Source organism: Schistocerca nitens, chromosome 7 (genome assembly GCF_023898315.1).
Source record: "Schistocerca nitens isolate TAMUIC-IGC-003100 chromosome 7, iqSchNite1.1, whole genome shotgun sequence".
NCBI lineage: Eukaryota > Metazoa > Arthropoda > Insecta > Orthoptera > Acrididae > Schistocerca > Schistocerca nitens.
The window spans coordinates 119,498,618-119,511,911 of record NC_064620.1 but is presented as its reverse complement, the minus strand read 5'-3'; the positions used below and the strand labels follow the sequence as shown (position 1 = coordinate 119,511,911).

The following is a 13,294-nucleotide window of genomic DNA, read 5'->3' as shown; positions in this document are numbered from 1 at the left end:
TACCTTTGAACATTTTATTTCGGTCGTTCCAATGTGATACATTTATCTTTGTGAACTTATTATTGCTCAAAATGATGTCCGCCAACCTCAATGCATTTGGCAATACGTGTAACGACAGTCCTCTCATCAGCGAGTAGTTCGCCTTCCGTAATGCTCGCACATGCATTGACAATGCGCTGACGCATGTTGTCAGGCGTTGTCGGTGGATCACGATAGCAAATATCCTTCAACTTTCCACACAGTAAGAAATCCGGGGACGACAGATCCGGTGAACGTGCGGGCCGTGGTATGGTGCTTCGACGACCAATCCACCTGTCATGAAATATGCTATTCAGTACCACTTCAACCGCACGCGAGCTATGTGCCGGACATTCCTCATGTTGGAAATACATCGCCATTCTGTCATGCAGTGAAACATCTTGTAGTAACATCGGTAGAACATTACGTAGGAAATCAGCATACATTGCACCATTTAGATTGCCATCGATAAAACGGTGCCCAGTTATTCTTTCTCCCATAATGCCGCACAATATATTAACCCTCCAAGGTCGCCGATGTTCCACTTGTCGCAGCCATCGTGAATTTTCCGTTACCCAATAGTGCATATTATGCCGGTTTACGTTACCGCTGTTGGTGAATGACGCTTCGTCGCTAAATAGAATGTGTGCAAAAAATCTGTCATCGTCCCGTAATATCTCTTGTGCCCAGTGGCAGAACTGTACACGACGTTCAAAGTCGTCGCCATGCAATTCCTGGTACATAGAAATATGGTACGGGTGCAATCGATGTTGATGTAGCATTCTCAACACCGAAGTTTTTGAGATTCCCGATTCTCGCGCAATTTGTCTGCTACTGATGTGCGGATTAGCCGCGACAGCAGCTAAAACACCTACTTGAGCATCAACATTTGTTGCAGGTCGTGGTTGACGTTTCAGACGTGGCTGAACACTTCCTGTTTCCTTAAATAACGTAACTATCCGGCGAACGGTCCGGACACTTGGATGATGTCGCCCAGGATACCGATCAGCATACATAGCACACGCCCGTTGGGCATTTTGACCACAATAGCCATATATCAACACGATATCGAACTTTTCCGCAATTGGTAAACGGTCCATTTTAACACGGGTTATGTATCACGAAGCAAATACCGTTCGCACTGGTGGAAAGTTGTTTTTTTTTGTTTTCTTTATTGTGATTTTTATCACCTTACACAAGGCGGGCTGTCAGCAGCAGAGTACGCCACTCTTCAGCCTTGAGTTTTACAATAAGTAATACATAGAGGGGGCACAGAAAATACAATCAAAACGGCGGGCAAAACAATGTAGACACTAAAAAACAAAAAACATGGAGCCGTTCACGCTGGACGAGAAAACATCACTGACACTAGTTGACACGGCGCACATAACAATGATGATGGCGACGGTACACGGGAACAGTGGCGGCGTGACGGCGAACAAACACTAAACACAAACGAAGGCACACACACGAGACACTGATGGCGATGACCTCCGGCGCGCGAATGTTCACTGTGCGTGTGCGAGTCTGGGGACCTGCCAAGAGAGGAGGAGGAGGAAGGGGAGTGGGAGAGCGAGAGGGGAGAGCAGAGATGCCACGGGCAGGGGAGATAGGGGGAGGGAGGAAAGGGGAGTGGAAGCCCAGGGGAAGAGGGGTGGAGGGAGGGGACGCGGGAAAAGGAAAGAAGGGAGGGAGGGTGCCTAAAGGAAAGGACACCGGAAGTGGGGGGTGGGGCAGGGTCAAAGTTGATAGGGGGGATAGATGGAGGGGAGGAGGACATCATCAGGGAGGGGGAGCTGACGGAAGCCACCTTGGGAGAGGGTAAGGAGGGTGGAGAGATGGAGACCAGGTGGGACGTGGGAATACAGGCGCGGCAGCGGGCGGGGGTGGGAGAGGATCGGGGAGACTAGCAGGTGAGGAGGATCGAGTTTACGGGAGGTGTACAGGATCCGTATGCTTTCAAGGAAAAGGAGGAGGTGGGGTAAGGGGATGAGATCGTACAGGATCCGCGTGGGGGAGGGGAGACGGATGCGATAGGCGATGTGGAGAGCATGGCGTTCAAGGATTTGGAGGGATTTATAAAAGGTAGGGGGGGGCGGAGATCCAAAGGATAGGGCGGATGAGGGATTTATAGGTTTGGAGGATGGTGGAGGGGTCCAGACCCCAGGTACGGCCGGAATGGAGCTTGAGGAGACTGAGTCGGGAGTGCGCCTTGGCTTGGATTGTCCGGAGGTGGGGAGTCCAGGAGAGGTGACGGTCGAGGGTGACGCCAAGGTACTTAAGGGTGGGGGTGAGGGCGATAGGACGGCCATAGATGGTGATATAGAAATCAAGGAGGTGGGAGGAAGGGGTGGTTTTGCCTACAATGATCGCCTGGGTTTTGAAGGGATTGACCTTGAGCAACCACTGGTTGCACAAAGCGGTGAACTGGTCAAGAGTTGGAATGTTACGTGATACCATGTACTTATACGTTTTTGACTATTACAGCACCATCTATCACAAAGCGAAAAAAGTGGTCCAACTGAAACATTCATATTTCTTTACATACTACACGAATATGCAATAAAAAAAGGGAGGTTCGATTTTAAAAAACGCAGTTGAAATCCGTTTGACCTATGGCAGCGCCATCTAGCGGGCCAATCATAGCGCCACCTGGTTTCCCCCTTGAAGCTAGATGAGTTTCGTTCTTTGTAGTTTTTCCGTATGATGCTTATTTCGTGAGATATTTGGCCTGGTCACTATCAATGGACCACCCTGTATACATCTCGAGTATTACAGATACACTCTTGCAAAAAATGTTCAAATGTATGTGAATTCCTAAGGGGCCAAACTGCTGAGTTCATCGGTCCGTAGACTTGCACACTACTTAAGCTAACTTATGCTAAGAAAAAAACACACACCCATGCCCGAGGAAGGACTCGAACCTCCGGTGGGAGGGTCCGCGCAGCACTCTTGCAGAAACCCGTCAACGTACAGGAACAACTTTAATGTAGGCAAAAACTTTACTAACAGCTAGCTTACTGGACAGTAAAGATGCGGGATATGTGTGTGGAGTAACGGTCGGTCAGTACATAATACGCAAGACACATTTTTAAATGCGACACACATATCACCGATATCACACATTTGATAATAGCCTAACGCCAAAACTGGCCACTGGTTTAATTTATATGCATGGAGCATTAAAGTAATAAAACTGACAGCCTACAGTGGTTAAAATGGTTCCCTAACGTATGACAAATTATGATGGTGGTAAACAGAAATGCTCTGAAAGAGGCTACTATGACTGTCAAAATATTTTTACCTAGCTGACTGCCTTCAGTAAAAATTTCAGATGTCGTTTCTCTGGTCGTCAACCAGACACCTATTTTGAAACCCTTCTCTGCCCGGTACCACCTAGTGACGATATTTCCACCTATACATGTTACAGTACACAATACTTCTGGTTGTTTTAGTACATAGTCGATTAGGCAATCGCTCCTTAAGAGATTTCTTCCCTTCCATGTTTATCTTCTTCATTTCTAACGATATCTCCTGACTTTATTTTACGATCTCGGACAACGCACGTTCCTATTTTCATAATTGATGTTTCTGAAACCGGGCAGAAATCTCGAGCAGAAGCACAACACATTAAAAACTGCGATTAAATTTAATTTAATGAGACAAATTCTTGAACAAATACTGTGAAAAGTGACAAACAATTTGATAATGACGTACGCATATTAGGTTTATTTGTTTAGTAAGATGTAACCCGGGGAAAAATGTTACGATAACGGGAAAGAGATTATAAAAAAGACACGAAACAGGAGAAAAGACCTGTATATTGGTGGGAGGAAAAGTGAAGGAAGACGTCGATTCCGTCAACACCGAGAAACGAGACCAGGATACTTCGACTATACTCGAAGGGAAGCTGCACCATTGACAGGGAACACACCTTGTGCGTGTGGTTACTCTACAAGACAGCTTGGTTTTACATTTTACGTGCATTACGGGGGTACTTATTTGGTTGGTGAATGGCTGCAGTGTCATCACACACACACACACACACACACGCACACACACACACACACACAAGCACACGCACTCATATTATGAAATGGTCAGAGCCCTACTGAGATGTAGCTGTTGGAATACTGTTGGTATTACGACTGGATCGCAAAGTACAGGGTGATTCAAAAAGAATACCACAACTTTAAAAATGTATATTTAATGAAAGAAACATAATATAACCTTCTGTTATACATCATTACAAAGAGTATTTAAAAAGGTTTTTTTTTCACTCAAAAACAAGTTCAGAGATGTTCAATATGGCCCCCTCCAGACACACGAGCAATATCAACCCGAAACTCCAACTCGTTCCACACTCTCTGTAGCATATCAGGCGTAACAGTTTGGATAGCTGCTGTTATTTCTCGTTTCAAATCATCAATGGTGGCTGGGAGAGGTGGCCGAAACACCATATCCTTAACATACCCCCATAAGAAAAAATCGCAGGGGGTAAGATCAGGGCTTCTTGGAGGCCAGTGATGAAGTGCTCTGTCACGGGCTGCCTGGCGGCCGATCCATCGCCTCGGGTAGTTGACGTTCAGGTAGTTACGGACAGATAAGTGCCAATGTGGTGGCGCTCCATCGTGCTGAAATATGAATTGTTGTGCTTCTTGTTCGAGCTGAGGGAACAGCCAATTCTCTAAAATCTCCAGATACTGTAGTCCAGTTACAGTAGCGCCTTCGAAGAAAAAGGGACCAAAAACTTTATTGGCTGAAATGGCACAGAAAACGTTCACCTTAGGCGAGTCACGTTCATACTGAGTTGTTTCCCGCGGATTCTCAGTGCCCCATATACAGACATTGTGACGGTTGACTTTCCCATTAGTGTGGAAAGTTGCTTCATCACTAAACACAATCTTTGAAACGAAAGATTCATCTGTTTCCATCTGAGCAAGGATAAAATCACAGAAATCGATTCTTTTAATCTTATCAGCTGCAGACTGTGCTTGAACCAATTTCAGACGATAATATTTCATAACTAACCTTTTTCGTAGGACTCTCCATACAGTTGATTGTGGAATTTGCAGCTCTCTGCTAGCTCTGCGAGGCGATTTTCCTGGGCTGCGAACAAATGCTTGCTGGATGCGTGCTATATTTTCATCACTCGTTCTCGGCCGTCCAGAACTTTTCCCTTTGCACAAACACCCATTCTCTGTAAACTGTTTATACCAACGTTTAATACACCACCTATCAGGAGGTTTAACACCATACTTCGTTCGAAATGCACGCTGAACAACTGTCGTCGATTCACTTCTGCCGTACTCAATAACACAAAAAGCTTTCTGTTGAGCGGTCGCCATCTTAGCATCAACTGACGCTGACGCCTAGTCAACAGCGCCTCAAGCGAACAAATGTACAACTAAATGAAACTTTATAGCTCCCTTAATTCGCCGACAGATAGTGCTTAGCTCTGCCTTTTGTCGTTGCAGAGTTTTAAATTCCTAAAGTTGTGGTATTCTTTTTGAATCACCCTGTATTTTTATTAAGAGACAACCAGTTTCAAATGTGTCATCAGATAAGCAGGTCATACTGACGCGGTGTTCGTAACAAGGCGTTTTATATCAACTGATGGCGCATAAGGCATCGATAAGGTCAACATTTTACTTTTTGCGATCGAGATAGAAATATGTGTGTGTGTGTGTGTAAAAGCTTTCATTTCGAAATATCGAAGCTTTATATTTCCTCCTTGACAGCGAATCGGTATCTCTGTCCTACAGTCTACACTGTCCCAGTTATTCACATCCCTACCTCTTTACCTTCGTTTTTTCTTCTATATCAAATGCTTTTCCGTATCTCTTCCTCTGACTATTCGCTATTGTTTAGCTCTCCTATCGGGACCGTTAGCTAATTCTCCAATTTGTTTCTATCGCTACAGCTGACACGCGTCATTTTTATGATTTATTATTCCCATTCGACAAGAACACTATGATATGTGAAACAGACTAATCATTACCATTATTATTATTATTATTATTATTATCATTTCTGAACTAATTTTCATGCAGTCTCCAGTAACTGTAAGAGGATCTCTATGGCTTCCTGCTTAGTTGTACGAAAGATCCTGAAGAAACTAAACTTAACAGATAACGTAAATGCCTAAAATTATTAATTTAGGAATAAAATAAGTCATTTATCTGTCAATATGTACTGCCGTTCGCCACGAACGGACAACGGGATGGAACTTAACTAATGTTACCTGGAATTAACGAGCATTTTTTTTCCGTAACCGCAACGTTCTCTTTAGTCACTTCAAGGTGAATGACACTCAGTCGACAGAAATGATATTTTATGATGTAGCGGTCGTTGCACTGCGGTTTATTGAACCCGCTGCCTGCGTTCACCGCCCTGTGGTCAATACCGTTCAGAGGACGCGCGCGGGCAGCTAGCGAAGGAAAAGCTTCCAGCACAGCTCACTAGTACGGACAGGCATCCATCGCCGCACATTTAGCTTTTAGTGAAAACAGAAAAAATGTCACCCGCCTGTACAATTCACCACGTCTGTTAGGCCATGACAAAGTCGCTGCTCACTAGCTGTAGATTTGTGCCCGGCTTGGGTGGACTTATGTTCTATGCTTCTCTTATGCAGGACTTGTGGGTTTCCTGTTTTCATGGGAAGGGACGAATACGATGCCGATGGCGCAGTTGCTGTGATCGATAATTTTATTTCAGACCAGTGTCATTTAGAAAAAACTTGTAGCAGTGTGTAATAGGGGATCGATTAGCATGAACAGAAACGGCAATAAGTCGTAATCTATTGAGCTATTAAAAAAATAGTGTGACATAAGGTGCATTGTTGTTGTGTTATGTATTCATTCTATTAGATGTAAGTGGGGAAATATATAAATTATTCTGAGCAGTAATAATACTGTCAGCTCTTTATAATGAAAATGCATTCAGTAATGGTGTATAAAGCTAATAAAATTGTAGTTTTTTTGTATAGAAAATGAATAGTTAAATATTGTAAAAACAGTATCATTACGTAAATAAATTACTCGGTTTTGAAACATCAGGTGGTGTGTATAATGGCGTATGTTTGTATTGACAACAGGGCGTACTAGTGGAATTACTGAAATTGAGTCGACTGTGTGGTAATAATGGCGAGAGCTGTTTTCTTTTTATTTTGATATTCATGGAGTGAGAAAAGTTTAAAATAATCTCATATGAACAGTCAACAGAACTTAAGTAAAACACAGTCTTTTTTGTTACCATTGTAATACGACTGCAGCAGCGTTTTGTAGCCGCGCGATCTTAGGGCGCCTTGCCACGGTTCGCGCGGTTCCCCCCCGGCGGAGCTTCGAGTACTCCCTCGGGCATGGGTGTGTGTGTTGCTCTTAGCGTAAGTTAGATTAAACAGCGTCTAAGCCTAGGGACCGATCACCTCAGCAGTTTGGTCCCTTAGGAACTTACCACAAAAATGCGACTGCAGAGAGGTTTAAGGGTTTAAAAATAGGCGTCCGGTTGACGACCAGAGAAACGACATCTGAAACCTTTATTGAAGACAATCAGCTAGGTAAGACGATTTTGACAGTCATAGTACCTCATTAACAAATTCCTGTTGTAGGTTTTAGCTCCTTGCCGCAGTGTATTCAAAGCCAACCTCATGCCTAACGCCTCAGCATGGCCGCAGTCGTAATCGCCATCACTGAAAGTTGTGTCACATCTTGTATAACTGTTCGTAATTAGATAACATATACCATTTACTGTTACTACGGGCGCACTGCGTATGTAAAAACTTAACAACCAGCAGCCTATACGAGCCCGTTTGAGTTCCACCAGGCTTCATTTAGAAGATGAGAAAAACTCGCATACAGGTAGCGTAGAGGATGTTGTGATGATACGAATAATTTGAGCGATACACCCCTAACCATTCATTTGTACAGAAACCAGATGGCAGTTATGAGTCGAGGGACATGAAAGGGAAGCAGTGGTTGGGAAGGGAGTGAGACAGGGTTGTAGCCTCTCCTCGATTTTATTCAATCGGTATATTGAGCAAGCAGTAAAGGAAACAAAAGAAAAATTCGCAGTAGGTATTAAGATCCACGGAGAAGAACGAAAAACTTTGAGGTTCGCCGATGACATTGTGATTCTGTCAGAGACAGCAAAGGACTTGGAAGAGCAGCTGAACTGAATGGACAGTGTCTTGAAAGGAGGATATAAGATGAACATCAACAGAAGCAAAACGAGGATAATGGAGTGTAGTCGAATTAAGTCGTGTGATGCTGAGGGAATCAGATTAGGAAATGAGGACTCGAACCTCCGCCGGGATCAGCCGCACAGTCCATGACTGCAGCGCCCTAGACCGCTCGGCTAATCCCGCGCGGCAGGAAATGAGACACTTAGAGTAGTAAAGGAGTTTTGCTATTTGGGTAGTAAAATAACTGATGATGGTCGAAGTAGAGAGGATATAAAATGTAGACTGGCAATGGCAAGGAAAGCGTTTCTGAAGAAGAGAAATTTGTTAACATCGAGCATACATTTAAGTGTCAGGAAGTAGTTTCTGAAAGTATTTGTGTGGAGTGTTGCCATCTATGGAAGTGAAACATGGACGGCAAATAGTTTGGACAAGAAGAGAATAGAAGCTTTCGAAATGTGGTGCTACAGAAGAATGCTGAAGATTAGATGGGTAGATCACATAGCTAATGAGGAGGTATTGAATAGAATTGGGGAGAAGAAAAATTTGTGGCATAACTTGACCGGAAGAAGGGATCGGTTGGTAGGACATGTTCTGAGACATCAAGGGATCACCAATTTAGTATTGGAGGGCAGCGTGGAGGGTAAAAATCGTAGAGGGAGACCAAGAGATGAATACACTAAGCAGATTCAGAAGGATGTAGGTTGCAGTAGGTACTGTGAGATGAAGAAGCTTGCACAGGATAGAATAGCATGGAGAGCTGCATCAAACCAGTCGCACGACTGAAGACCACAACAACAACAACATCCCTAACGCAGCTTTAAACAGCCGTCCAAACGGAATCATTCTGCAAATCAAGTCGACAGCTGACTTGACACTATCGTACAACAACAACAAGCAATTTCTGTCTTGTTAGATGCCAACAACAGGTTGCTAAGTACGATCGCTAACAGTAAGATTGAGTCCGTTACAAGCTTCTACTTGTCTCGTGACACAAAACAACACCTAGGCTGCCGTCTTCTGAGTTAACGTCAGCTTCTAAAATGGCAACGACTTAACGAACAATGGATTTCCTACGGTTCGGTGAAGTTATTGCTTCCACACGCATCACTTCACAGCTCCATAGCCGTCCATTACTATTTCCACCAGTAGCTTCAAGAACGTTTACAGCTCGGGCAGTACCGTGCACATACACAGAAACACGCTCGTCCGCCTTCGTAACCGAGCAGTCAGCGCAGATGGCTGCCACGCGGAGGACCCGGGCTCGATTCCCGGTACTGGCAGGGCTTTTTCCTCGGGGGGAGGGGGGGGGATGGCCCGGGCTGCACTCAGCCCCGTGGTGCCAGCTGAGGAGCTGCTTAACAAGTCCCGGCTCCGTGCTCTGGAAAGCCGGCTGGCCACGTGCCCCTCCACACCGCTTCCGCGTTACACAGGGTGACACGGTGGCCGGTCGACGTCCATTGGGCTTTCGGCGCCTGGACGAGGAACTCTCCAATAAACGCTCTTGCTTTATACATATCTCAGTCTCCCCACACATCTTGTTTCCATATTTGTAGTTCCTTGTCACGGTTGCCGCGGCTTCCCCCGTCGGAGGGCGTGCGCGTGGGTGTGTGTGTTGTCCTTAGCGTAAGTTCGTTTACGTTACATTAAGTAATGTGTAAGTCTAGGGACCGATGTCCTCAGCAGTTTGGTCCCATAGTACATTACCACAAATTTCCAAAAATATTTGTAGTACTAAACGGAAGCATATTGGACATTTCAAGGACTAAAAGCTTTTCACGAAGACTCCGGCACGTATAAATAAAACATTACCCTTCTACACTGTCCTGTTGGAGAATACACTACTGGCCATTAAAATTGCTACACAACGAAGATGACGTGCTACAGACGCGAAATTTAACCGACAGGAAGAAGATGCTGCTATATGCAAATGATTAGCTTTTCAGAGCATTCACACAAGGTTGGCGCCGGTGGCGACACCTACAACGTAATGACATGAGGAAAGTTTCCAACCAATTTCTCATACACAAACAGCAGTTGACCGGCGCTGCCTGGTGAAACGTTGTTGTGATGCCTCGTGTAAGGAGGAGAAATGCGTACCATCACGTTTCCGACTTCGATAAAGGTCGGATTGTAGCCTATCGCGACTGCGGTTTATCGTATCGCGACATTGCTGCTCTCGTTGGTCGAGATCCAATGACTGTTAGCGGAATATGGAACCGATGGGTTCAGGAAGGTAATACGGAACGCCGTGCTGGATCCCAACGGCCTCGTATCACTAGGAGTCGAGATGACAGGCAACTTATACGCATGACTGTAACAGATCGTGGAGCCACATCACGATCTCTGAGTCAACAGATGGGGACGTTTCAAGACAACAACCATCTGCACGAACAGTTCGACGACGTTTGCAGCAGCATGGACTATCAACTCGGAGACCATGGCTGCGGTTACCCTTGACGCTGCATCACAGACAGGAGCGCCTGCGATGTTGTACTCAACGACGACCCTGGGTGCACGAATGGCGAAACGTTATTTTTTCGGATGAATCCAGTTTCTGTTTACAGCATGATGATGGTCGCATCCCTGTTTTGCAACATCGCGATGAACGCATATTGGAAGCGTTTATTCGTCATCGCCATACTGGCGTATCACCCGGCGTGATGGTATGGGGTGCCATTGGTGCCAAGGGTGGCTCTATCCTTCATTCGATCAATGCGAAACCCTAAATTTCAGCAGCATAATGCACGACTGCATGTTGCAGGTCCTGTACAGCCCTTCTGGGTACAGAAAATGTTCGCCTACTGCCCTGGCCAGTACATTCTCCAGATCTCTCACTAATTGAAAACGTCTGGTCAATGGTGGCCGAGCAACTGGCTTGTCACAATACGCCAGTCACTACTCTTAATGAAATGTGATATCGTGTTGAAGCTGCATGGGCAGCTGTACCTGTACACGCCATCCAAGCTCTGTTTGACTCAATGCTCAGGCGTATCAAGACCGTTATTACGGCCAGAGGTGGTTGTTCTGGGTACTGATTTCTCAGGATCTATGCATCCAATTGCGTGAAAATGTAATCACATGGCAGTTCTAGTATAATATATTTGTCCAATGAACATCCGTTTATCATCTGCATTTCTTCTTGGCGTAGCAATTTTAATGGCCAGTAGTGTATTTGTAGTACTAAACGTAAACATATTAGAAATTTCAAGGACTAAAAGCTTCGAATTTAAAACTGCTTTGCATGAAGTCTCCGGCACGTATAAATCGAACATTGCCCTTCCACACTGTCCTGGTGGAAAACAGTTTCTTCTCAATTTTGTTATCACACTTACCTCGTTCCTGTTTGTAAATTAACCGACAAAGTATTGTACTATGTCGGAAAGCAAAAGAATGTCATCTTAAACAGCCTGTTGGTTGAAATGCACTGCTGTTAACTGTGGTATGAAGCATACCTGCATGTTTGACGTCAGGAGGCGTGTTGCTGATCCTCAAGTACAGCGGCCGCAGCTGACCTGTGAGAACAGAGAAGTACAGAGGTCATCATACAGTCAAAGTATTGCTCACAAAGAATGGCGGCGTCATCTGTTACTTCTCAGTCACGATTTTTTACATTATTCGATGACGTCTCCATTTCTTCCTATCCACGGCCAATCTATGCCTCGCCGTAATGTCAAATAAATTGCAGTAGTAGCCTGTACATGCCAGTCTACGTCTTACCATCCAATTCATCAGATGTACTGCTTCTCCTAATGTATGACTATTATCTATATATGCTTGCCTGAGAGATACTGTTCTACAGATTTGTCCCCGCTGCTGATAAAGGTTGCTTTCCTCCCCCTCTGGTAATTCCTAACTTTTTTTTCAGTTTGACTTCTCACTGTAATTCACCGTTTCATACACTTGTAGGTACTTCCATCTTTCCTCACTGTACAGTTTCACTTTCGTTGAGTAGCGTGGCCCAAATGTAAACATTCACAGACTTCTTACTTAGAATTTTTCCGGTTTAGGGTAATTAGTCCGTACAAGGTTTTGAAGTAAAGTCATTTTTCCTATATTTAGTTGTAATAATCATCTGTAACAATTACACGTCCACACAATCAGATGGTTTTTGGCAACAAGAGCCATTAATTAACACGTGACCCAATTATATGTGCCTTTCCACGCAGCTGAGTGAGTGGGCTACACACGCGTATTCTGTAATACTGTGCTGCATAATTCATCGACAGAAGTGAGCTATTGGTTTTAAATCATTTGGCCCATTGTTTGAACACGTGTTTGACAAGGGTGTTATTACTATTTCACCAGTGCACTCTGCACTGCATTCTTCGAATAAATTTTACTGGCTAGTTAATAGATGCCTATTTATCAACTTTCTCCCACAAGATCAAACACTATTTGCTAAAATTAAGCCTCTCATTCAAGGCGATAAATTTGTTCATTTTATAATGACGCCTGTTCCAAAAATCTTCTCTGTAAATACTTTCAGCTTTACGGTCGCAAAATTGTGCTCCACTATATATTAAGTGCAGTGGGCGGACATCTGCTTGTGATTACTATTGGGAAATAGGCACATACGACTATGTGTCCCACTATGTGTTTGAACACCTCATTTCCCGTCAAGAAAGTGACCAGCGTTGGTATGTAATTCGTTCTCCTCATCTGAAACTTTAGGCTTAAGGAGAAATTTGTCTGCACTATGCCGAAATCACCACAAACGTGCACTTACCAAACTTAATACCGTCTTTTCTCCATTTTTAAATTTTTTCATCCATTGCTGTCAGTGGTTTTTTCGTGACTATATTATTTCGCGATATAAAAAAAACTAACCGCCTTCAGTCACAAATCGTAATTTCTATTTCAGTGCACGATGCATTTAAAGCAATAGGGGCTCATCTTAAGTTATATATATATTCTCTTATTTCTAAATTGATACAAAAGTGTAATCAGATGTGACCTTTTGTTATGGTTATAAGTATTAAGAACTTATTTCAGTAGGAAAAATAAACTTTTAAAATTGCCGAAAAACTGTAACTGTTAAGAAACTTCCTGGCAGATTAAAACTGTGTGCCCGACCGAGACTCGAACTCGGGACCT

At 44.2% G+C, this 13,294-nt stretch overlaps 1 protein-coding gene across 1 annotated transcript in view; it reads right to left on the bottom strand.

Annotated features, from left to right (window-relative positions):
- LOC126195498 (uncharacterized) overlaps positions 1-13,294 on the bottom strand; it is a 385,955-nt gene that overhangs the window by 348,713 nt on the left and 23,948 nt on the right. Inside the window, exon 3 of the mRNA XM_049934125.1 lies at positions 11,653-11,712. Coding sequence (XP_049790082.1) covers positions 11,653-11,712 — 60 coding nt within the window. The remainder of the gene's footprint in view (positions 1-11,652; positions 11,713-13,294) is intronic.